This window comes from Sander vitreus, chromosome 18, assembly GCF_031162955.1.
Source record: "Sander vitreus isolate 19-12246 chromosome 18, sanVit1, whole genome shotgun sequence".
Classification (NCBI taxonomy): domain Eukaryota; kingdom Metazoa; phylum Chordata; class Actinopteri; order Perciformes; family Percidae; genus Sander; species Sander vitreus.
In genome coordinates this window covers 6867275-6892539 of record NC_135872.1, presented here as the reverse complement: position 1 = coordinate 6892539, position 25265 = coordinate 6867275, and the positions used below count along the sequence as shown (strand labels likewise).

The 25265-nt window shown below is 38.4% G+C and overlaps 2 protein-coding genes across 2 annotated transcripts; one reads left to right on the top strand and one right to left on the bottom strand.

Annotated features, from left to right (window-relative positions):
* Positions 1 to 414: 414 nt before the first annotated feature.
* On the top strand, positions 415 to 12883 carry esco2 (establishment of sister chromatid cohesion N-acetyltransferase 2). The gene is made up of 15 exons (XM_078274800.1): positions 415 to 526; positions 1813 to 1880; positions 2584 to 2720; positions 3267 to 3567; positions 3719 to 4007; positions 4675 to 4814; positions 5046 to 5157; positions 5383 to 5455; positions 5665 to 5707; positions 6473 to 6614; positions 6917 to 7048; positions 7416 to 7505; positions 7682 to 7825; positions 10438 to 10622; positions 12238 to 12883. The coding sequence occupies exons 2-15, from the start codon at positions 1828 to 1830 to the stop codon at positions 12368 to 12370; spliced, it is 1974 nt and encodes a 657-aa protein (XP_078130926.1). The 5' UTR covers positions 415 to 526; positions 1813 to 1827; the 3' UTR covers positions 12371 to 12883.
* Positions 12884 to 13116: 233 nt separating this feature from the next.
* pbk (PDZ binding kinase) lies at positions 13117 to 21361 on the bottom strand. Its single transcript, XM_078274801.1, has 7 exons — positions 21272 to 21361; positions 20489 to 20656; positions 19716 to 19855; positions 18453 to 18622; positions 17354 to 17483; positions 15507 to 15707; positions 13117 to 13725 (listed from the first exon to the last, which is right to left on the bottom strand). The coding sequence occupies exons 2-7, from the start codon at positions 20653 to 20655 to the stop codon at positions 13493 to 13495; spliced, it is 1041 nt and encodes a 346-aa protein (XP_078130927.1). The 5' UTR covers position 20656; positions 21272 to 21361; the 3' UTR covers positions 13117 to 13492.
* Between the last annotated feature and the right edge of the window lie 3904 nt (positions 21362 to 25265).

Genomic DNA, 25265 nt, shown 5'->3' with positions numbered 1-25265 from the left:
CCCCTTTGGGATCACCATTATGTACATTACTGCCTAAAACAGGCTCTTTAATGACAACAATGATAAAGAACAATAGAAAGATTGCAAATTTTGTACAAATAAAGTAAAATGTGTTTCACAAATGATGAAAATATACCGAAAATAAATGCTTTGGCTGTTAGCTTATATGACTTTGCTTTGACAAGGACTTGCAATTTATAATATTGTACATATTAGATATTTTGATCCACACTCCATTACCGCCAGCACCAAATCGTTGTTTGCCACCGCCAGCGAACGTCAGAGGAAGAAAAATTATCTTTTATTTTGAAGGCAGGGACCAGAAGTCCCTCCTCTACGCTTTGACTGTGGTAACTTGATTAAGAAAATATGGTGTTTCCGTTTCCTGTTCGGTCTGGTTGTGCAATTTTTTTTAGAGTCTGGCGCGCACTTCAAAACACAGAGAAGAAACGCGGGCAGAAGAAGCAGCGACTTAAACTTTATACCGACATTTATTGTTTTATGTAGTACGACAGAACCGTGTTCGGTAAGAAACATTATATGTGGTTCATAGTTGTGTTTTAGGTGTTTGATACACTGCGTCTTTCTCTCCTAAAAGGCGTTTACGTAAAAGTAACGTTATATTAAGAAGCGTCCCGTTAAACAAGTGTCTGATGTATAGATTTATTGGCAAGGTTTAAAACACAGATAAACATGGAAACAAACAGGTAAAATATGATATATATCGACACGTTAGCTAGTTTGTATTGAGGCAGTCACCTTTTTTGTACAAGCAAATCATCCCGCCAATTATCCATTCATCTCCATTTTAGCTGTTAAATAAGCGCTGCAATAGCTAACATGTAACGCTAAGCTAACGTTACGTTCATGTTGAGATACATTCACATTTGTGCACAAACGAGATGAAATTCGTTGTCGTTTCAGGCAAGACGGTAAATTGAGAACGCAGACCAATCTCCAAATCAAGCTACAATAACTCTGTGTAACGTTAGTTGACCGGGGTGGCCTCCATACTCTCCTTGCACTGGTATTCAGACAGTCACGCCAAACTTCTGTTAAAAATCTGGTCATTTAACATCAAACACAAAGATTACAGAAAGATGCATTGCAGTTCGACTTTTTCCTACGACCCACAGGACGTTTTGTGGAACTGCGTAGGGCGGCTGTTATTGTTTAAAGAAAACACTTTCATAAGATATCAAACTTACATTTTAACAAATTATATTTTTCTCTCCAAAAAGTAACATTCTTGAACAAAACGTGTTGCAACCCTCAATTGCACCGTTTGTCTATCTTTGTTTTGTTTGTTTCTAAACGTGGAGTATCCTGGCTAGGGCCCAGTTATTTTAAAAATGGATATTAATTATAATAGTTTATACTTAATCCATCTAGCTTGAACCATCTCTTTATTTTCCTGCACATTCAGTAGGGCTGGGCGATATGGAGAAAATCAGATATCACGATATTCTTGTCCTAATAGCTCGATGTCGATATTGTGGCGATATTGTAGGGTTGACAGATGGTGCTTTAACAAAAATCACTTTACTGTAATGCAGCCTTTAAACCCAGGAAAAGACAACACTTAAGCCATATTACGATATTGATATATTGCCCAGCCCTAACCTTCAGTATTACTACATGTAAGTTGTGAAATTACAAATATCTCCGGGTAAATGCTCCCCCCTTTTTTTTCTTTTTTTTTTTAAAAGTGGAGCTGTCTTTGAGTAAGTAGTGATATTCTATGTTAACATGGAAGACTTGCTAATGCTACTGTGTGTGTGTGTGTGTGTGTGTGTGTGTGTGTGTGTGTAGGTGAGGTTTGTGAAAATGATTCCCACTACTACCAGGAAGAGGAAGCTCTCCTCTCTGGACTCTGACAGGTGAGTTGTGAACACACTGGGTTTAAGCATTTAAAAAATGGTTGACTGGCTATTATACTCTCAAACTGTACTGTCCTTGTGGCACATGTGGTACATCAATACATTCAGGTGGAACAAATAGGGCTAGGTATCAATGTCCGAAATCTGGTTTGAATAATTAGTCAGATATGTAATTTGGTTTACTTCATTCTGGTAGTTGTACCTGATTTAAGTCAAAAGTTTGCCAAATTCAGACATTTTAGCCAGCGCTAAGCAACTTTTTCTACAACTGCCTGTTCTTGTGTGTGGCTTTTTTGTTTGTTAAATGAAACATCGCTTTGATAATGGGACCAAACCTCTGGTATCACATCGACACGCTAGTAAGGACAAATCTTCAATACTTCTCAGTCCCAGCAACAGTAAACAGTTGTTTATTTATATTTGAATTCTGTCATTCTCCTTGATTCATATTTCCATTAGAAGTATTCTGGCATAGACAATTCTGGTTTAATTTGGTTTAATATTTGCATCACCGTCTATGGCTCTATGCTGTATTTTTATTGGTTTTTACAAAAAAATGTGTTACTACCAATTACATGGGGCTTTATTCAAATCTAAAGAGGTTTTCATCTGGGGAAATGTAGTGAAAGCTGTGTTGGATCTGTGGCACTTGCTGTTTTGTCATGTCTCACTGTGACTTATCTTATGTTACTTTAACGAACAGAGGGAGGGAGGAGGTGTCCCCTGTGAAGAGGAGATCCCCCAGGAAGCCCCAACAGTCTCCGACCAAGAAGAAGCCAGTCGGGCGTCTGCTCAAGGAGAACCGTCCCTCCCCACAGAAATCTACACGTAGAGCAGAAGGTAGGGTGGACTAGTGAAATGAATGGTTTAAGTCAGGGGTGTCAAACTCCACTTCACTAAGGGCCACACTGGACAATATGAATCACATCAAGGGCCAGACATGTAGAGTTTATTGACATGCTTTTATTTAATCGAAAAAGTCAAATATGTTTGACTGTCTTATTGCATGTGTCATATAGTCTTCTCACTTGCAGTTTGGTCGACATAAAGTCGTAAAGAAGTCTGGAAAAAGTTCCTCAGCCATCATAGAAAAAAAGCGGCCAAAAACTTCGGGAAAGGCGATAAAAACTAGGTGGGCCAAAATGTATTATGACCGTAAATTGATATGCGGCCGGATCATATCTGTGAGGGGCCGGATTTGGCCCGCGGGCCTTGAGTTTGACACATGTGGTTTAGGTCGTCATTTTGGGTCAGCAGATTTGGCTTTTAAGTCTGAAACAATGGATTGAATTAGTAGAGTTAGGACATGTTGACCAATGACTCTTCTTCTTACTTCTACTCTTTTTTTTCCACATACTTTCTCTCACATGTTTATCTTTTTTTTAGGCTCTCCGGTTAAATCCCCTCCTACATCTCCATTCGAACCTTCCATGGTTACCAGCTCCTTCTATGGCCAGAAGAAGTCCGTCTATCTCACTCCACTGGAGAGGAAGGCGATAAAGGAGTCGCTGCCTCCTCGTCCTCTTCCCTCCCCTCCTTCCCCGGAGAAAAAGAAGAACAAGAGGAATGTTAAAGGAGGCAGTAAGAAGAGAAAGGTAGCTGCAGGATCTGGTAATGCGGGGAAGACAGGTGCCAAAACCAATGCAACATCTTCAAAGATGATCCTGCTGCCCAAACTTAACAGCAGGTTGGTTGGTTGTCACAGCTGTTTTCTTTGTACTTCTGCGACTTTCTAACACCATGTTCTAGTTTCTTGGACATCATAGGCGTATGCATTTTTCCTCATAAGTGTAGTTCCAGGTATAATTTATCTTTCAATCGGTTTTTGCAATCAACAGTGTCACTGCTAAACCCGCGTCCACTACAACTGCTGCTCCCGCCAGCAGCACTAAGCCGGCTGAGGCCAAGAAAGCAATCACCATCACTTTCAGCAGCCTGAAGCCCAAACCAAAGATCTTTGTGGGAGCTGCTTTCTTCGGTACAGGGAAGAAACCTACATCCATGTACAAGAAATCTGCCCCCAAATCCTCAACCAGGCCAGCTTTAGCTATCCCGCCGCAGACAAAGAGTGAGAAACCAAAGCCAACTGCTCCGGTGGTGAACCAACAGCAGAAACATCCTGAAGAGGTGAGGGGAGCCATTCTATGTGTTTATAGAGAGAGAGGTTTTAGAGGTGGCGTTTAAGGGGGTCCTCGGGGGGCTGTAAACATAGAGGCTTCAATGAAGAGAGGGGAGAGCATTGCAGCGCTTGGGAGCGCTTTCAAACCTTTTTTATACAGTCTGTTTAAAACTCACAGAAGAAAGTAGTAGCGTTTGTGATGCAGTCGGCTCGTAAAATTAAATGAGAATCAAAGTCATAAAAATAAAAAATTAAATCGTGAACAGGGTGAATCGAGATCGCGATTTTTATAATGATGAATCGTGCAGGCCTACTCCTCACTATCCGCTAGCTGCCTGTCCCCTGAACACGCAGTCTCTGTAGACAGCCCGGGCTCCACAAACGGCAACAAAAACTAACTGGCCAACCTGCACCACTAAACATAACAACAAACCGTGTTCCAGCCAATAACCGACAAGAAGGATTTTGGGGGGGGGTTAGTGTGCGGAAGGGAGGGGACGGGATGAGGAGGAGGGAGAGGCGAGCTAGCCTCCGTTTTGTTTGACAATACTTCGAACGTCAATAAGAAGTGACGCCACCCAACATCGCTTAGAGCACCGTTTAATTAACTCGAACAACCATCATTGTCATGTTATTTTAAAGTTGACGATATTTTGTTCTGGTTGTTGCCTGCAGACTGCTGTCCAGCCGGCCGATGTGGCAGAGACGCAGCCGAGCACCAAGCACAGAACAAAGTTTGATCTGTCGGACTGGATGGACGGAGCAGACTTGATGGACTCTGATAATGAACAGCCTGAAACTCTACAGCCATTCAGGTGCTTTTACTTTATAAAAGTTTAGCTGCCTCTGAATTTGAGAGAAGGAATTGTTCCAACCTTTAGAACGAAACTTAACGTTACGTGACACATTTCTGGACGTTTTAAGAGACAAAAGACAATATTTATTTAATTTGGGTGTCCTGTGTACGAAGTTGTAACTAAACCTTGGCGTGTGGAGGAACTGTTCATTGTTCCAGGTCGCCAATAATCACATTCTTCTTCCTGCAGCTCTCCTAAAATGTTGTCGGAGAAGTATGGGATTACCAAGGAGCTGACGATTGTGTTGTCAAGGACTCCAACAGCGAGTCCTGCATCCACAGCTGGATCGCTCAGTTCTCCGGTACAGCAGAAGTACACACACATGTTCATAGCTAGGGTTCATCTGGTCTTTAATATGTTTTTGAAATGTGATCATCTATCTTCAGTTTACCAAAGCATTACTTTACTCATCCCTAGACATTTGTGGCTGAATATGTTGACCCCCAATTATTCAGCAATCATTTTTCCTTTTTTTTCTAGATCTGTGAATTTCTGTCGCTCATATTTTGAACTCTACTTCTTCCAGGATATTGGCTCTGAGCCCATGTTTTACCTGAGTGACATAAGTCCCACTAGTGCTGCTGCCAGCCCACCTACAGGTACACACACACACACACACACACACACACACACACACACACACACACAGAGTTTTAAATGTTCCAGCATCCCAGTTCAGTAGCTGACTAGCACAAATCAAATCGTTTTTTATCCAGTCCACTCATTTTGTTTTGCTGTTCCAAATGTTTTAAAATATCCCTCTTTTTTTTTAAGCTTTATTTGAAACATTTTTTTTTATTTTCTCCAGACTCTGCAGCGGTGTATCCCATCTTTGGCTCTGCCTCCAAGAGGTGAGACACTCAGTTTAGTCGTCAACATGTCAACAGTTCAGAAATTGTTCAACAGAAAGAAATTGGGGCGATGTGAAGCAAGAGCAATGTGAGAAGATTTACAATTGGAAACCAACTCTAAGATAGCGCTGGTGTGAAGATGCTGCTAATTCTCTCCCTCTTACTTTTTTTTTATGAGTTAATATAAATAACTTTTGTGTATTTGATTACTTCTGTCACTTGGTATTAACCCGCTAAAGTGTGATTTCTGGTTCTGCGGAGGCTCCACGCAGAGCTTTCGCTGTAGCCTACGTAAGCTGGTGTCTGTGTTGATCTCTTTAAGGCAGGTTTTTCTCAAATGGGGGGTACGTGTACCCCTAGGGGTACTTTGGAGGACTGTAGGGGGTACGCGACATTTTTTGCAAAATGTTTTTCAGTTACAAAGCTGTAGTTACTTCTACTGTCTTTTTTTTCTCTTGCTTTTTTCAGTTTTTGTCTCTGTTTTTGAAGTTCGTCACCTTTTTTTTCAAGGTTTTGTCATTTGTTTTGACCTATTCTTGCCTTTCTTTCTTTTTTCTAGAAAGTCTTTTTTTTCTTCGAAGTTTTTGTCGCTTATTTGATTTTTGTCACCCTAGTGTTGCCTTCCATATTTCTACTGTTTTGTTTTTCCGAAGTCTTTATTACTATGGGGGGGGGATGCAACGCTACCAAGCCACGGCCGAGCGACGTGCGAAGCATGAATCGCGCTTAACACTACAGTATGTTCTGTTATTTGTTGTCGTGTAGGTTAAAGAATGCAGCCCTGCAGCTGCCGGTGTCCTGCAGCACCCCCTCTGGCCCGATACCATCACTGCAGACTACTTCTGCAGTCAAAGAGCGACCTGTTCGCAGGAGAAAAGAGAAGCAGGATGACGACCAGCTCATCATCGTACGTTAATGTTTATGTTCTCAGGTGTGCCGGGTGGAACACTAGATTTTGGTACAAATTTGAGGCTTGCGTGTATCAGTGGACCCAGAATATATTTTCGAAGACTGATACAGATGTTTTGGATTGAAGCTTGTACATTTTGCCTGTCAATATTGCCTCTTACTAGGATTTTAATGCCAACTACAGTATGTGCAAAAAAAAGTATGTCGGAAGGAGGGAGATTAGAAATGAGTAGGTCACTTATGTGTGTTTATCTTTCTGTGTGTTTTGACTTTAGTCTTTCTCTGTATCTTCCCAATCAGGACGCCGGTCAGAAGCAGTTTGGAGCGATGACCTGCGGCTCCTGTGGGATGGTTTACAGCGCAGACAACCCAGAGGACCATTTCCAACACAACCAGTTCCACCAGCGCTTCCTTGAATCCATCAAATTTGTGGTAAAACACCGTTCCTTCAATCTCTCTAGTATGGAGACGTCTACATGTAGTAGTGTACAGATGATCAATTTATGAAACCATGTGACGTTTAAGTAGTTCTTTAATAGTCCTGATTTAACAGCACTATCACAGTCTATCATTATTGACTACCTCCTTACCTAACTTGTACTACTTACTGTGCCTTCAGTCTTTTTCCCTTTTTTTGCCACTGAAATGATGAAGTGACTCGGTTTAATTTGAAGTAGTTTGGTATTTTGCAAAGATCTTCTGCCAATGCTGCGGGCATAAGTTTGTTTCATGGGGAGGTGAGTTTGTTCTGAGTTGTTGGGCTTGTAACTACACCTTCTTCTGCTCTCTGTCCTTCCAGGGCTGGAAGAAAGAGCGGGTGGTGGCCGAATTCTGGGATGGAAAAATCCTCCTAGTCATGCCAGATGATCCCAAATACGCCATTAAAAAGGTGTGGCTTTACACTTAAGCTCCTCTCTCACAGTGAACGTTTGTCTCCACTTTAGTCTGTAAAAATTGAAGTCAAACAATATCACTGTTGAAGTGTGATGTTTAACGTGGTGCGAGAGAAACGGCACACCGGTAGCCGGTGTGAACGTCTTCCTCATGATGTGCGTTTGTTTTCAGGCTGAGGACGTGCGGCGCGTCGCGGACAACGAGTTGGGCTTCCAGCAAGTGACTCTGAGCAGACCCACACAGGCCAAGACCTACCTGTTCATCAACACGGATCGCATGGTGGTGGGCTGCCTCGTCGCTGAGCCCATACGCCAGGTAGTTTGTTGTTGTTGGTGTTTGTCCATCAAGACCTCATGTACCATTTCTGATCTTTTTGCCACATGGCCTCTTAAAACAAGCAATGTCTACAGGTTATGACTAGTTCAACCAAAAAGTCCAGTAATTGACTAGAAGAAAAACAAAACACAATTTAAAGTAAAATGTAGGGCTGTCAAACGATAAATTGTTTTTAATCGCGATTAATCTATCTTAATTATTTTGCATTTCAGAACAGTTTTTAAGTAGTTTTTAACAATCAAAAGCAATTCTTACCAGTGTATCTTGATTGGGAATCAAATGAATGCAAAGAAAGTTACTTTATGAACTTGACTTTTAAGATTTGTAATTATTTATTTACTGTAAACAAAAGAAAAATGTGTGAATCTGTCATTATTGCACATTTCCTCCAAGTACCTAACTAAAAAACTAAAAATCCCTATCCTTACCAGACTCAATATAGTGTTTAGTAACTCCTAAATAATGTTGATTACTCACTGACGTCCAGTGACCGGTTAATGAGCAGCTCATTTCTGCACAAGTCCGTGTTAACACAGCCCATCTCCACTCTTACCCGGCGACAGAGAAACAGGCTGGATAGTCCGGTACACTGTTGTTTCCACAACAACAAAAACACAGCAGTCTCTGAACTCGCGTTGGGAGTTTTGTTGAAGTTGGATGTAGTCCAGTTTTTGTCTAATGAGCGGACACTTGCCAGCAGGATTGATGGAACAGGTGGCCGGCTAGCGTTAGCTTTCCACCTAGCTAGGTTATACTCCAGCCCCCGTTCGCGTTTCACCGCTGAGGATGTCGTTCCCAAATAAATTAATAAATGCCAGCATGCAATTAATGCGATGAAAAAAAAAAAAAAAAAAGTAAAGTATCGCATCACGTCAGCCCTTAATCACATTGCGATTAACGCGTTAACGCTGACAGCCCTAGAAAAATTATAAAACCATAGAAAACATTTGTAGCAGAAATGTCTTGTTTACTTTCTAACGAGCCCCCTGGTTAGGAACCCCTGTCTTCATAGACGTTGTTAGGGTCAACGGTTTTCTCTACTTGACATCAACTGCATGCAAGTTATTATATATTTATGTATATATCTTTTTAGCAGGTGAAGTCGGTACATCGATCACATCGTTTGTCCGCTTTGCTGTAGCATGTCCTTCAAGTTGCATAAAAAAAGAGAACCTGTGATTTTTACAAGCAGGAAAAGTGTATGCAAACGGCTCAAGTTGCAGATGTAGTCCAAAAAACTGTTCTGTTTATTTTGTATTGGGAGTTTGCATGGGTGGCAGCTTCAACCAACCAATTCCCTGGATTAAAAACTCCAAAACAAAAGCTGAGAAAGCATTGATGCAGTGCCACGCATGTTGTTTCTGCTTTGCATCCTAATTATACAGGGAACTTAAACAAGCCTGTTTCCCCTCCATGGATTGTCAGCTTATGTCACTTGGGCTCGTAGGTGTTGTGACTTGTATACATAAACTAGTGCCGTCAAACGATTAAAATATTTAACTGCGATTAATCGCATTAATGCCATAGTTAACTCGCAATTAATCGCACATTTTTATCTATTCTAAATGTCCCTAGATTTCTTTTTGTCCAATTATTTTTTTTCTCATTTTAATGCTCTTATCAACATGGAAAAGTGGATCGGCTTGCTTTGTGCTTTTGTCGCCTGGCTTTGACGAGGGGGCGGGGAATTCACATCAGCTGTGTGCTTGGTATCAAGTGGTATTTCAGACTGGACGTGCTGCGACGATAGCTCAGTTCACAACGACAAAACACACAGATCACTTTGGTCTTGTCAATGGAACCATTTGGCAACTTTTTAAAAGTAAACTTTCCATTCAGAATCTTATTGGCATCCATTTCGGCGTCTCGCTCTCGCCTTCCACTCAAAATTTAACATTAGCCTACTACTCTTTGGCCGGCTCGCAAGCCCAAACAAGTGTGTGCGGCGTGCCCGTTTTATTTTCCGGTCTAGCTAGATCCGGTGTGGTGTTGTAGTTTTTCTAACGTTACTAGTTGTTGTAACAGCATGTGAAAAGTTTGCTATGCCAAAAAGAACGTTAATCTTTCAATTAAAAAAATTAACCGTTAGTTAGCCGTTAATAACTCGTTTAACTGACAGCACTAACAAATAGAGATGCTCTGATACTGCCTAAAACGCTGGTATCGGGAAGTACTGGAGTTTATACACTGATACGATACCACGTAATAAAGCCCTAAAGAAAATCTACGTTAAAGTAGTTTATTTATGTTGTTTTTCCGTTATAACTGACTGTCAAACTGGATAATAGAAGAAAGTTCTGGGGCGTTCATTGTTCATGTTTCAGAAAGAGTTTAACCTGAGCCAGACTGACAACAAAGATAGAAATAATATCACATCCATACAGGGATAGTAGTATACTATACGTATTATTATGTTAAAACATAATAAAATATATGACACACTGGTATCGGATCGGTACTCGGTATCGGCCGATACGCAAGTTCAGGTATCAGAATCGGTATCGGGCCATGTCTACTAACAAACACTGGACAGTAAATTGCGCTTGTTCAGTGCCTTTTTGTTGACTATGTTCCACTTTTTGTCCCTGCAGGCTTACAGAGTGCTCGAGCAGCCGGACCGACACAAAGACATGACAAAGGACGACTTCATGGAGCGACACCGAGCCTGGTGCTGCTCCACTGTCCCAGAACAAGCTGTGTGTGGGATCAGTCGGATCTGGGTCTTCAGTCTGGCCCGACGACAGGGCATCGCAACACGCATGCTGGACACCGTCAGGTACAAAGTCACACTCAACAAAAAAAAATCTCATTGTCTTAATTTTGTTATATATATATATATATATATATATATATATATATATATATATATATATATATATATATATATATATATAATATAAAAATAATATTCTCAGTTTAGCTATTTGAAACTCTAATGTTTAGAAATTACCATAACAAAACCTCAACAACTGTTTTCTTTGTTAACGTGGCTTTGTGGTCATTTCTAAACTTATATAGTTCAGCTCACAAGTAAAGATGATGATGTTCAAAACTTAAGGAAGTGACAACTTGCTTTTCACATTCCCCTCTCCCACCCATTTTTCATAGATCCAGTCATAACACTGTACTTTTGAGGAAAAGACAAAAAGAACACCCATAAAATGTCACTAACAAACCACCATTACAGAGGAAGACCATGAGTAAAATCAAAGCTGAACCATGTGGTCGTAGGGGGTGTTTACAATAGACAGATTGGGTAACCGGTTCCCAGTTTATTCGTTTTCTATTCTAAATACATTTAACTAACCTATGTTGCTGATGGCCAAAGCTACAGAAATAAACTAAATAGTTTTTACAAATGTGTAATCAGATCAATTACCAGTGCTTATTCAATTCAATTTGCAGAATTTTAAACAAGTTAGGCCATTTCTTGACACCAAAGCTGCCAAGATGTTCTTATATACTATGATCTTTTCACATATTGAGTATTGTTTTACTAACTGGTCATTAACTAGCATAACTACTCTTAAATGCATTGAATCTCTATTTAAGAAAGCCATAAAAACTTTTGATAAAAAGGCATTGTCATATCACTATTGCGATATCTTAAAGAGACATACATTTTTAAGCTTTAAAAATTTCAAGTATGCTTGTTTGGTATATAAAGTGCTACGTAATCTTACCCCCCCCCCCACTTTCACTGTTACATTGAATGCAGTATAGAGGTGGATGAATCATTTCTTTGTCATGTATTTTTGTTTTGTCAATGTATGTCACCATTATGTGTACCTTTTAATGTATAGTGAATGAGTGCTGTATGACTGCTGGCTGTCTGTTAGTCCTATGTTACCTGCCTAGGGACTGCAGATGAAAAGTAGTTATTTTTACTAATACTGGCTAATACTAATATTACTGGCATATTTACATTTTTATTTTTTTAATATAACAATGTTCATAAATATGCATGGTCCCTATCGAATAAACCAATAAAATAAAAATAAATGTCCTTATTTAAACTTCCATTTAATGTTGTATATGACTAATAGGTAGTGGCACCAAACTTACTTTTTTTTCCCCCTAACACTGATACTTTTTGGGGATCCTTTTTTGCAATGTTTAGAGAAGCCTCTATGTGGTTCTCCTGTTTTGGAGGTGGGATGTTTAGCTAATGTAAATCTGCTAAATCCTTCTAAAAGTTGGTCCTCATCCTTTAAACATTTTCTCTTTTAAAAAAATGCAGTCAATTCTCTGAACTTTGCAATGGCAAGGTCTCTACTACAGCATAGCCATAAATACTGCAGAATGTGGGAAAAGGGTTAGAGCCAGTATTATTCTTTCCTCTTCTCTCAATAATTAGATCTTCCTTTACGTTTTTTTTTTTTTTTTTTTAGGAGCACCTTTACGTACGGCAGCCATCTAACCAAGGAAGAAATCGCCTTCTCTGACCCAACACCTGACGGAAAACTGTTCGCAACAAAGTACTCCAACACACCAACATTCCTGGTTTACAACTTTGTAGCATGAAGTAAATGTGTAGATTAAAGATGCAAAACTGTTTTAACTGACGTTGATTTGTAAGTATCATTAACAGCTCTTTAGGCACTTGTTCAAATTGTCTTTCATATGCAAAGCAACTGTTCCGTTTTATAATGTTGACCTGGCTTTAGTTTGTATTGAAGAGTGTGTGTAGAGAGTTTTTAAAGGTTCCCGATACACTCGTTATCACTCAGTATTTATATTCAGTCCTGCCTAATTTACTGTTGAATGTTGTGTGTATATTGGCAGAGCTTTTGACTCAAGATGTTTATATTCTGCTTAACGAGGAGCTTGCAACTGCAATGAATGAGAATATTTCCCATTTTTGCATGAAAGAAAAATAGAAGCCTCCATTTTGATAAGTTCATTTTTTTTCCTCCCCATACTACCAGTTTTATATTTTTTGAAGGAAAATGTTTATAGACCCATTACTGTTCTAAGGGCATTCTACTTTGTAAATACATTCAATAAACATTTGACTTTGTGTTTTATGATCTTAAACCTGTTTCTTTTCTGTACTGACTGTACACAACAGTTCACTTAATGGAATGCTTAAATTTAAGACTTAAGATCAATTATATAATAATTACATCATTATATAATTACAAAAGCTGTAACAGATTCTTGTTAACCACTGCTGTAGTAAAATCTTACCACTAAACCTTTTAAACAATTACACCATAGACACTGATACATCAGCGAATGCAAGGTAAAATATCAGGACAACTCAAGAATTTCATCAAATATTTAAGTTTACAGAAGTGCAGAAAGAAACTTTAAGAAGAAAAGCAAAAACATTTACACTGAAGGAATAGTTTACACATATGGAAAGAAAGGAAAATACTGTATAGCAAAGACAAAACACAAATAAATGAAAAAAATGTACTAGTGAAAGTGTCAGCATACATGGACGGTAAAAAGATTAGTGACTGACGTGTTTCTACGTCTAAGCTGGATCCTCTCAATTAGAGAAAAACAAAATCCCAAACTAGTAAAACGGATACACTGGCACGGGATTCAGGTTGCGTTTATATCGTCTGCTATATCTTTAAATTCCTGACAAAAAATACTTTAATAGTCTGGATTCGTATCCCCTCACAATCCTCACAATCAGTCGATAACAATCACCTCACTGGGCATTTTATCCAGCGAGGTGTTGCTCTCTAAAGCCTGGAGGATCTGGGCGGCTGAGGGTCTCTTCTTGGGGTCTTCCTCCGTGCAAAGATAGAAAAGCTCCACCATACTCCGGTAAGAGCTGCCCAGAGCCTCGACATCCAGCCCTGGTCTCGTCCCCAACCTCTCGTAGTAAGCGTCCTCGTCAAAACTGTCTTCCAATGAGTCCTCTGGAACACAAACACAACATTTAAAACACACTCAGTAGTAATACTGGTGTGAATGTAGCTGCTTGTAATGTCAGAAAATCGACAATAAGAAGCTGTCGAACTGCAGTGCTCTAAAGGCAGTGGTTCTCAAACTTTGAATGCATAATAACACATTATCACAGGCTAAGCAGACAGGGTTTTTTAAAAAGGTAATTCTTTCTCAGATGGTTTTGTCTCAGATTGTTCTTGTCCTGACACCCAGGTTAGGAATCACTGCTCCATAAATACTCAATCTGTTATTAGAGCTACATACAGTCCAATTTAAGACACCTTAGCAATGTAAACTCTACTATCACTTTTTTTATGGCATAGTATAGTATTATGAAAAAAGTAATAAAATATATATATATAATATAAAAGTCACAGTGAACTAATAAAAAGTCATACATTGTATGTCGGAAAAAAGGTTATAGTATAGTATTTTGAAAAAATATATAAAAAAGTCATAGTTTATAGTATGTCGAAAAAAGTGACGTCATAGTATATTACATTATATGTCATTTAGTGGACGCTTTTATCCAAAGCGACTTACAATTGTTATATACAGTATGTCAGAGGACGCACGTCTGGAGCAACTAGAGGTTAAGTATCTTGCTCAGGGACACATTAGTTGATGTATCGCAGTGGGAATCGAACCCAAGTCTCCCACACCAAAGGCAGGTGTCATATCCACTGCACCATCATTATACACAAGTCATAGTCTATATGTACTAATATGTCGAAAAAAAGCGATAAAATGTTGAAAAAAGTCACAGTATAATATGTCGAAAAAAGTAACAAAATTCATAGTGTGTCAAAAAAAGATTATTAAAAAAAGTCATAGTATGTCTAAAAAAGTCAAAAAGGTGATAGTATGTCGAAAAAAGCGATAAAAATGTCATAGTATATGTCGAAAAAAGTCACAAAAGTAATACTATAGTATAAAAAGTCATAGTGTAGTTTGTTGAAAAAAATGATAAAAAAAAGGTCTAGTATAGTATGTCGGAAAAAAAAAAACGGATAAAAAAAGTCATAGTATAGTATGTAGAAAAAGTGATAAAAAGTCTAGTAAAACAAAAAGTATAGAAGGTTAAAAAAGTATACTTATAAAAGTAATAGTATAGTACGTCGAAGAAAGTCGAAAAAAGTCACAATACAGTATGTTGAAAAAAGTGATAAAAAGGTCCTAGTATACTATGTCCTAAATTTTAATAAATCATACTATGACTTTTTATGACATCAAAAGTCATAGTACAGTATGTCCAGAAAAAAATGTCATAGTATGTTGGAAAAAAAAGTCATGTTATAGTATGTCGAAAAAAAGTAATAAAAATCCTAGTATAGTATGAGGAAAAAAAAACTGATTAAATAAAAGTCATAGTATGTCAATTGTTTTTAATAAAAATCATAGTAGAGTATGTTGAAAAAAGTCATACTATATAGTATGTCGAAAAAATGATAAAAAAAAAAAATCCTAGTATACTATGTCATAAATTTTAATAAATCATATGACTTTTTATGACATTAAAAGTCATAGTACAGTACATAGTATAGTATATCGAAAATATGTGATAAAAAAAGTTATAGTATGTAAAAAGAAGTCATATGTTGAAAAAAAGTGATAAAAAAAGTTATTGTCTATTATGTCGTACTGTAGGTTGTAGTCATATAAAAGTAGAAATTTGAATTTCACATTGAAGCCGCAACAGAATTAGTGAGGACAAATGGTGTGGAATTCAGGGCTTCCTGCCACTGAGTCTCACCTTCATCATCCTCCTCCTCCTCATCGTCGTCGTCATCATCCTTGAGCATCTCCAGATGAGGCATGTGCAGCGTCATCATCTCCCACAGAGTCAGACCGTAGGCGAAGATGTCAGCCTTGTCAGTGATCTCCCCTTCCTCATCCAGAGTTTCCTTTGGTCTCCACGGCTCTGTGCCGACGTACTCCGCCTTTGGGTCTGACACTAAGGACAGAGAGAAGAAAAACATTAATAAAATGCAAATTTGACTGGATAACAATTTAATTACATTCATCTATATAAAAAAAACATTCAATTTGTATGTTAAAAACACCAAGATCCCGTTCTTCTGGGCCACTTTACAATTGCAACAACAAAGCAAAGAACCAGAAGTTTGCAATTAGTTTAAATTAACCTCAAATTAGGAGTAAACCCCACTGGCGGAGGACATGTATGTGTACAAATAGATTTAAAGCATGAGAAACTAAAGACTTTATGTTTCTGCCCGGGCACAGAAACAAAGCCAATTAGCTGTTGTAAACAGTTGTTTCCACCCAAATGTGTTTTATGCCAATTCTGTGCTTTAGTCCATGATTAATCCCACTTGTGCACACAGTACTTTGCACTCACTAGCCCATCATCATTTAATACCTACCATGACAGTACACTATCATATCTGTTTCTACATTTGATGTATTTGTACTGATATGTAAACATATTTGGATGATTGTCTCATGTCTGACTTTCAATCTAAATGTACCATTTAAAAAGGGATGGTTCGGAGTAATTTCACCCTAGGGTCGTTTGCACCATGACCTCGAACCAAAGACCGAATGGCTTAGTGCAGGCGCTAATGGAATCAAAAGTGTATCTCGTAAATGACCCCACTAATAATGCCACGAAGGCGCAAGAAGCGAGAGAACAGCAGAAGAGACCAACAAAATGGCAGAGTTTGAGGTTAGCACTGAATGCGACGATGAGTGTATCAATTTTGAAGGTCGCCCGTACTTATTCGAGCCTGAATACATGGACGAGGAGCTACAACTAATGTAGGAGAAGCAGAGAGCCAGCTAGCAGCAGAGAGTAGAAGCCATCAGGCGAGTGTTATTTAAATAAGCTCCTGGTGTACTTACAAACTTTCCAATGCCTCGTTTTATGAGTACAGAACCTATTTGTACTACTGTAGAAGTTTGGTACTATTTCGGGCATTATTAGTGGGGTAATTTACGAGATACACTTTTGGTTCCATTAGTACCTGCACTAAGCCATTCAGCTGATAGCGCTAACTCGCCCAATGTTCATGGTGCAAAGGACCCTAGGGTGAAATTACTCCGAACCATCCCTTTAAGGCTCAAAACTAACAAAATCCAGGTAGAGAAATTAGTCGGTCAAGTGCCCATAGTGTTTTGTCACTAGGACTGTGACCTGCTGTAAATAAAAATGTAGCTAAAGGGATAAGAAAGACACAGAATTAACAAAGCAGAATATAACACAATATTAGAGAACACAATAAAGACGTAAACTGCTGTGCTTGGTGGAAAATTGAAATGAGCTGACTGCTGTAATAAGCCATGAAAAGGTCTATAAAGTTTATGCATCTGCTGTAAATAAAAATGTAGCTAAAGGCAGACAATCAAGTACCATATTTTTTTCCTGTTCATCTATGTACACAGCAACAGGGTTTCTCAATTTCTAATTCTTTTGAGGACCTAAGAAATATGGTTTGTTGTCCCTGAAATTGTGTACAATCAGTGAGCACTGTGGGAGCTCCCACTGCCCCCCCCTACACCCATACGGTACAGAGTGCTGCATTCTCACATCAAAGCTACTCGGTTGATTTTTATCCTCAATGACATGAACACAGTTATTACCTTTCATGTTCTCGTCGAGCTGCAGAGACACACCAACATCGCAGATCTTGACGGTCTCAAAGTCGCCCTTAATGACAACGTTGCATGACTTCATGTCGCCATGCAGCAGCTTCTTCTCATTGTGGAGATACTGTGGAGAGAACAAAAGGCTTAACAATGTCCTTCTGCGTTTGTTTTGTCGAACAAGCCGCATTTTTTAAATTAAATTAAAAAAGATGGCTGATGTTTAGACGAAACAAATACGACTTGGGAAAGAATGAACCACTGTTGTGAGCAGGTTTGTCTGCAGTTTCCCATGAATATTTTATTAAAGTCACAGAGTATTTTATTAGCTCCACACTCCTCAGGTAACCTCAACACAAATAAACATTTACACATGGGTTCAACCTACAATCGCATGCAGGTAGGCAGTGGTGGAAAGTAACAAAGTACATTTGCTCAAGTACTGTACTTGAAAACTACATTTTTAGGTACTTGTACTTGATGATTTATATATTCTGCTGACTTATACTTATACTCCACTACATTACAGAGGCAAATATTGTCCTTTTTACTCCACTAACTTCAGTTACTTTGCAGATTCAGATTAATTAATACAAACTATAATCAACAAATAAATGATGATGTAATATTATTGGTTAAGAGACTTTATTGGATGCTAAGTGATGTACATTAATAATAATATTTCAATAATAGACTATAAAGTATTTTGAAATGAATCTTTCTGCATAATGCCTATTTTTACTTTTGGACTTTAAATATATTTTGATGCTAATACTTTTGTTATTTTACTTAAGTAAAATATTTAATAAATACCCCAGTGTAAATATTTCTACACTGGGGTATTGTTACTTTTACTTAAGTAAAATATCGAAGTACTTCTTCCACCACTGCAGGCAGGTTAGATAGTAACTTTAGTAAAAAAAAAAAATAATTGCCAGGATGCTGGAGGATGATTAACAAGCAGGAGGAGGTATCAACTACAAGAAGAGCGACTACTGTGTGCAGTAATCTGTCATGTGAACTCAAATTTCATGGGCATACAGGGACACCGGTGTAAAGTTAATCCAGATATGATACATGTTAATACCAGGTTTACCTGAAGGCCACGAGCAACATGCAGCGCTACTTTTGCTATGTTGGCAGCAGGGAAAGCTTTCAGGCCATCCTCTTTCCTCTTCTCTATCAGGTCATTAAGGGACTGCTCTCCTCCGTATTCCATCGCCAGACACTTTGATCCATCTTTGGCTGTGGCGAAGGCACGAAACCCTATGATGTTGGGATAAGACACAGAATTAACAAAGCAGAATATAACACAATATTAGAGAACACAATAAAGACGTAAACTGCTGTGCTTGGTGGAAAATTGAAATGAGCTGACTGCTGTAATAAGCCATGAAAAAGTCTATAAAGTTTATGCATTTGTCCACTCGACCGGCTTACGTGCAGTTTAGTGTCCCAAATTATTTTCCAAAAACTGAGTGTCCCAAATGATGAGGGTCTTATTTGAGACAGGTTAAGGGTAGGGGTAGGGTTAGGGTAGCACAGGTGGTTTAGCAGGTTCATAATTAATTAAGGACATTGTATGGGGAATTTGGGACACTAAACTGCACGTATACCGACTCCACCTGTATCTTTAGCAAGTGAATTTGAATTCATTTGTTTACCTGCATGTTTCAAAAATTTGAAAACAGATAAAAAAATAAGTTGATGATGAATAATGCATTCCAGTTTTTTCGCAGTTCCTTTGGAGTAAAGATTGTGAGGCCATTGCCTATCAATGTTATCATTAACTGTGACTCTGCTGTTTGGATCTGTATCTTTGTAAAATGTCTGTAAAAATACTAAAAGTATTCCTGTGGTTTACATTAGGGCTGGGCGATATGGAGAAAATCAAATATCACGATATTTTTTGACCAAATACCTCGATACCGCAACGATATTGTAGTGTTGACTATTGGTGCTTTCACAAAATATTTACACAATGAGATTTTTGATAAATCATCATCAGTAATGTGGATATAATGACTAAGTGGGTAAAGGCAAATAATAGACCAGTTACAACAGTCTGGTAAGTTTAGAAAATGACATCTCTTGTACTGTAATGCAGCCTTTAAAACCAGGAAAAGACAACACTTATGCCATATTACGATATCCAAAATCTAAGACGATATCTAGTCTCATATCACGATATCGATATAATATTGATATATTGCCCAGCTCTAGTTTACATTGATGCTAGTGACACAAAGAAGCATTAAGTCATTCGCCTACGGGTTTATATTCTGCAGAACGTAATGTGTCTGTTACACTGGACATTGTGACATCACAGTGAATGTACTGTACTGCTGTCAAGTCTCACCAACAATGTTTGGATGATTGATTCCTTTCAGGACCTTCGCCTCCTCGTTCAGGCGCTTCTGGTAAACCGCCAACTGTTTGGTTGCACACCCGCTGTTGATTTTCTTGACAGCCCAGGGAGAAGCATTTAACTTCCCCATTCTAGGATGAATTTGATCAACAACACATACATATTATTTCTACACAGACATGAAAACATGAATATGCAGTAGCTTAGGAAAAATTACTATTGTATTGAACAATATCTTATATGGAAGATGGATTTGCAAGGCCATTGTAAAGCATAGTATGTTACATTAAATGATTTTAACTTTAATGCATGCACTCCATGCATTTGGTACTTTATGGGCCATGCTAAATTAAAGCACAAACATCATTTGTCATGATTTAATCATCTTTAATAAATGTTTAGGGTCTCCTCTGTCATCCAGTATGCATCCACAATACACTAAGCAACTTATTTTCACGTACATTTCAGAAGCTGTCCTGTTACTCTGACAATATACTTTAAATGAACTACATCAAGGGACCATGGTGAACCACTTCTAAGAGCCAAGACATTTTAAATTAAATGGTGAACTATTTGTAGGATCAAACTGCAACCTAACCTTTTACATATTTGAAGCTTTATTATTATTATTATTATTATTATGTTAGGCTAGGATTAAGGGCAGGGTAGATGTGAGGAGATGAATTGGTAGGTGAAGCATCGTATTGCCAGACCTATCTCCACAGCGAGTGAATTTATTTTGGTAATCAGAGAACACTACAAACCTGTTCATGAGGTAAACGTTGACTCCAGTCCCACAGCCCAACTTCTTCATGAAAGGGGAAGCCGGGATTATGATTGGGGTCCCTCCATTGCTTTCGAAGCTCTTCACTCGGGCGTTTTTAGGGGTCTTGAATGCGCTCTCGTTGATGCATTTGGGAGGGGAGGCCATTCTGGCAATGCAAGCAAACAACATGATAGTTATCAGGCTAAAACACAAATCGGGGATACAGCTACTGACCTAAACACATAACATTTAACTATACTGAGCTACTAACGTTAATTGGGAGGTTTGTAAGTTACTATTTAACATGATCTGATTTCTAAAAGTTAATATTTTATAGACGTAGCCTAAGATATTTGTTGATGTATGTGATACAAGCCGAATTAAAATCTTTACTGTCTCATGTCCAATTTACTATGTATAAAGTTATATTTGTCGAAGACTACGTAAAACGCCAATAAAAAGCCAAAAATGGAATGGAGGATGGCATAATGGCGTTGTGAAAAATGAAGGGTGGCGACGTTTGGCAGCTGCAAAAGTAGTGGCAATTAAAATTTGAAAAAGACATGAACTGTTGGATAACTTGTTTGCCAACAATATTAAGTCAACATTTAGCTAGACAACAGAGACACGGTAACGTTAGTGACCAAACTTAACGTAAAGAAAGCTAAAATTAACTTCAGCCGCAAAGTTAGCTTTGACATCAAATTATTTGATGCTGATGTGACAACAGTCCAACTGAAGTTGTTTTTCATGGTGTTATTATGAATAAATGTAACGTTACCTGCGTTTTCTTTCACTGTCACAACAAGACTGCCGAAATTAAACGCGCCGAACGTTCAAAATGTTACTTCCGGTTCACCAGGCTGCACGGATCCCGCAGAGGAACAAACTGAACGAAGGTCGTTTGCGTCTGGAAAAGACAACAGCAGAGTATAAACTACACGCCTGTTTTCCTTTGTTTGAAAATACTTTATTGTACTGTGATTATAAAGAGGGACAGCGTTACCCTAAATATATTTCAACATGATTTTAAAACCAGTTTGAGTTGTAATACAGCGTTAAACCACCTGAGGTCAGTCACGTCATACAATTATGGTATATTATGGTAGGAGCCTGGAGGTTGCACGTTGGACTGCAAAATTAGTTTTCAGAGAGAGAGAGAGAGAGAGAGAGAGAGAGAGAGAGAGAGAGAGGTAGGTAGGTAGGTAGGTAGGTAGGTAGATAGATAGATATATATAGATAGATAGATAGATACCATACTAACTCTGACTATAATGATGATGCCAGCATACAGGTGATTGAAATCCTGAATGAGAAGATGACAAGGCCATATTTCCAAATAAATCAACATTGATCCCTGACATAGAGAATGTTTTTTCTTGCTTTTACTTGGAGGTCAGCATTTCAGAATTCAGTATTTTAGCTTTCGAGAGACAGTACTTTATTTGTTAAATCTTCATCACAGCATGTGTCTGTTCTCTATTTAATGTCGGGGAATTGTCCGAAAGAATTTCACTCACTCAGACGATGAATTTGACCTCGACCTCTCAACTCTCATGATCCCATTATTGTTTCATTCCTTCACATAGTGCAGATGTTCCGAGCTCTATCCTCTCGTGTGGAGGGATAACCGTTTCATTATGAGGAAGAATAGCAGGAATGTGGTCAAATGACAACTGGACGTGGATGGTAAGACTGTGACTATTGCTTTCTCTCTCTCTCTCTCTCTCTCTCTCCCCCCATCCCTCGTACCCCTGAAGGGAAATGAGCTCATGTTTGTGGGCTCATGCTGCCACATGTTGGGTGCATTTTTATAGAATAAGGATGGGTTATTTTCTGGTCAGACCACAGAGAAACATCCAGAAAGAAAGAGAGGAGGATGCTTAGTGTAATGATCAAGTAAAGAACAAATAAATAATTTCATGTAATGTTCTCAATTTACTACTATCATAAGATACAGCCAGATGTTTTGCTCACATATCATGGGACAGACTATGTATACATAATTACCATTTAAACAACACAAACACAAATCCAAATCACATTTTCAGAATTGTTTTGAAACAGAACTCATAGGAATCAATGACTTTCTGATTGTGGATACCCAAATATTTCACCCATATGTGATTGTTGAACATCTTATTTTAAACGCATTACATTAATATTCTGCTAGAACAGCCTCCACTCTTCTGGGAAGACTTCATTTAACCTAATAAACCATTTTTATATATATATATTAGGAACACAGACTATAGAATACTTTAAACATCCCAGATTTCAGACTTTTTAAGGTCATGAATACAACAGCGCTTGAAGTGCAGGACCACCCAGGATTCATGTGTCAAGATTCACAGATAAAACTTCCTTTCTCTATCTGGTTGTGGTTTTAACTGGTGAGAAAGTGGCTAATTTTTACATCTGGAGTCACACAGAACTGCAGCCCATGAAATACATTTTGCTTTTGTGCAAACATGCAGCATCTGTCCTGACACTCCAAAACACTAAAAAACAAAATACAGTTGGATCTAGCCTATGACACACTAAAGTCTAGTCAATGATCATGAATACCAAACGATAGGATGAAGAAGGACAGAGGGAGGGAGCTGATGCTGAGGAGAAAAAACAGCATCTGTTGTTTCTCTTCTCTCTTTGGGGTGGTCAAAGCTGGAATTGGAACAATGTTCTGGCTAATTTCATGCCTCGGATCTCTGGATGTGGTTCTCCAGGGCCCTGTAGAAAACATTTGATTGTATAATGAGTGTACAATCAGAAAGAGAAACAATCTGTAACAACATACCCTCACATGTAAAGATTCAGATGCTGCTATTGTTCTATTTTAATTCAGTGGTTCATAAAATGGGATTAGGGGACATGCATTGTGCATTATCTTGAGTAGTGTACTGTGGACATGGCATTTTTCATTGAGGGCATTGCATAAATGTTACACTTAGTGTTCACACTCAAATTAAACGATTGAAAGTAAATATTGGGCACTAGGGATTAAATAAAGAAGAAGTTTGGACACATTCAAAGAGTTTATCACAATTTTAGAGCAGCGATAATCAATATTTTTATGTCAACATTGGGTCAACTTGAAAGGGATCACACGTGGCAATGGATGCACAGAGAATATTCAGCTCTAAGTAGTGATTTAGCTTCTTTCAGCTCATTGTTTGGGTTTTATGGCGCTCACTGTTACTATTTTGGTTCACTCTTACATTTCTCAGTTTTCAGCTGCAGCGGGCAATCTCTGTTTAAACACACTGTTACACTATACCTGCTCAGCACCAAACAGCAGACAGACACATTTAGCAACTAGCTGTTGAACATCGTGAAGCATTTAGCAGCTAAAGAACCACGTATTGCTCTCAGGGGTTGGTGGAGACCAAAACAGAGGTAAAAGAGAGTGAATAATGGCTTACATTCATCAAATGGACACAAGCACAACTCCAAATGAATGCTTCTCTGCATCTCCTCAGTCTGTAAATAATCAACTAAAAGTTTACCACATGAATCGTTTAAGGTGACAGTATGTCAGTGTTGTGTTACAGCTTGTTGTGTTGCCCCCAAGTGGGCAAAACAAGTAATACTGCATACATTTTGGCATTAGAATAATTTGAAAGACAATATAATCACCAAAACATTCGAGACACAATGGCTTAAAATGATCCCAAACAAATAATATATTGAAGACAGCCTCAACTACAGTGCTATTATTAACACATCTATCTATCTATCTATCTATCTATCTATCTATCTATCTATGTGTAAAATTGGTTCCACTTGCAAACCTATAGAATGTTTTACTGTATCAAATAAAAACTAATATAAAGCCTTACCTTCCTTGAGGATAAGTGAAACCACGTTGACCCGAGTCAAACTTCAGTCTTTGTTCTGACTGTCGACAATGTGTGACGGACATCAGGTGATTTTTCATCCAATCATTTCTACATCCGCTTCACATGTGGAAACGTTCACACTTGTAATTATTGTTCGGAGCTGTCAATCAAGGCACATACACGCGGTACACACCCACGTGCAATATTACTTAAATATTAACTAAAGTTCTACAAGATCATCATATGTTTGTAGCATCGCTGTCCTGTGGGAATAGAGAATCTCTAAAAAGTTTTAAAACTTTTCATGATGTCAGAAAAACAGCCCTGTTTTCAGCTTTGTGATGATGCATTTTCCAGCTGATCCAAGAGGCATTTTAAAGACTTTTTTTAGCTTAAGAAATAGGAGAATTTTCTCAACACATAAAGGAACACTTCATACTTCAGTTTATCACAAACATTCAACATCAACACATCTGGAGATACATGGTTTTCACTGATCAGGAAAGGGGATGAAAAACTGTCATCTGGAAAGTAACTAAAGCTGTCAGACAAATGTAGTGGAGTAAAAAGTACAATATTTACCTCTGAGATGTAGTGGAGTAGAAGATAATATAGCACAAAATGGAAAAGCTCAAGTAAAGTACAAGTACTCATCTCAAGAAAAAATGTAAAATGTTTTCTTAAGAGTGCCTTGGGTTTATTAATGCCCCCTACCAATATTCACCGTCTTTTGTTCACCAACACTAGTTCCAAGAAGCTCTCCAGTTCTTCCATTATTTATAGTACAAGTACCTTGAATTTTCTCCTTAGTATAGCACTTAAGTAAATGTACTTAGTTACATTCCACCACTGCTCACACACAAGTCAACTTCCTGCCTCTCTCTTCACCTCTTGACGTCTCAAAAGTTGTTATGTTATCAGGAATATCAACGTTCA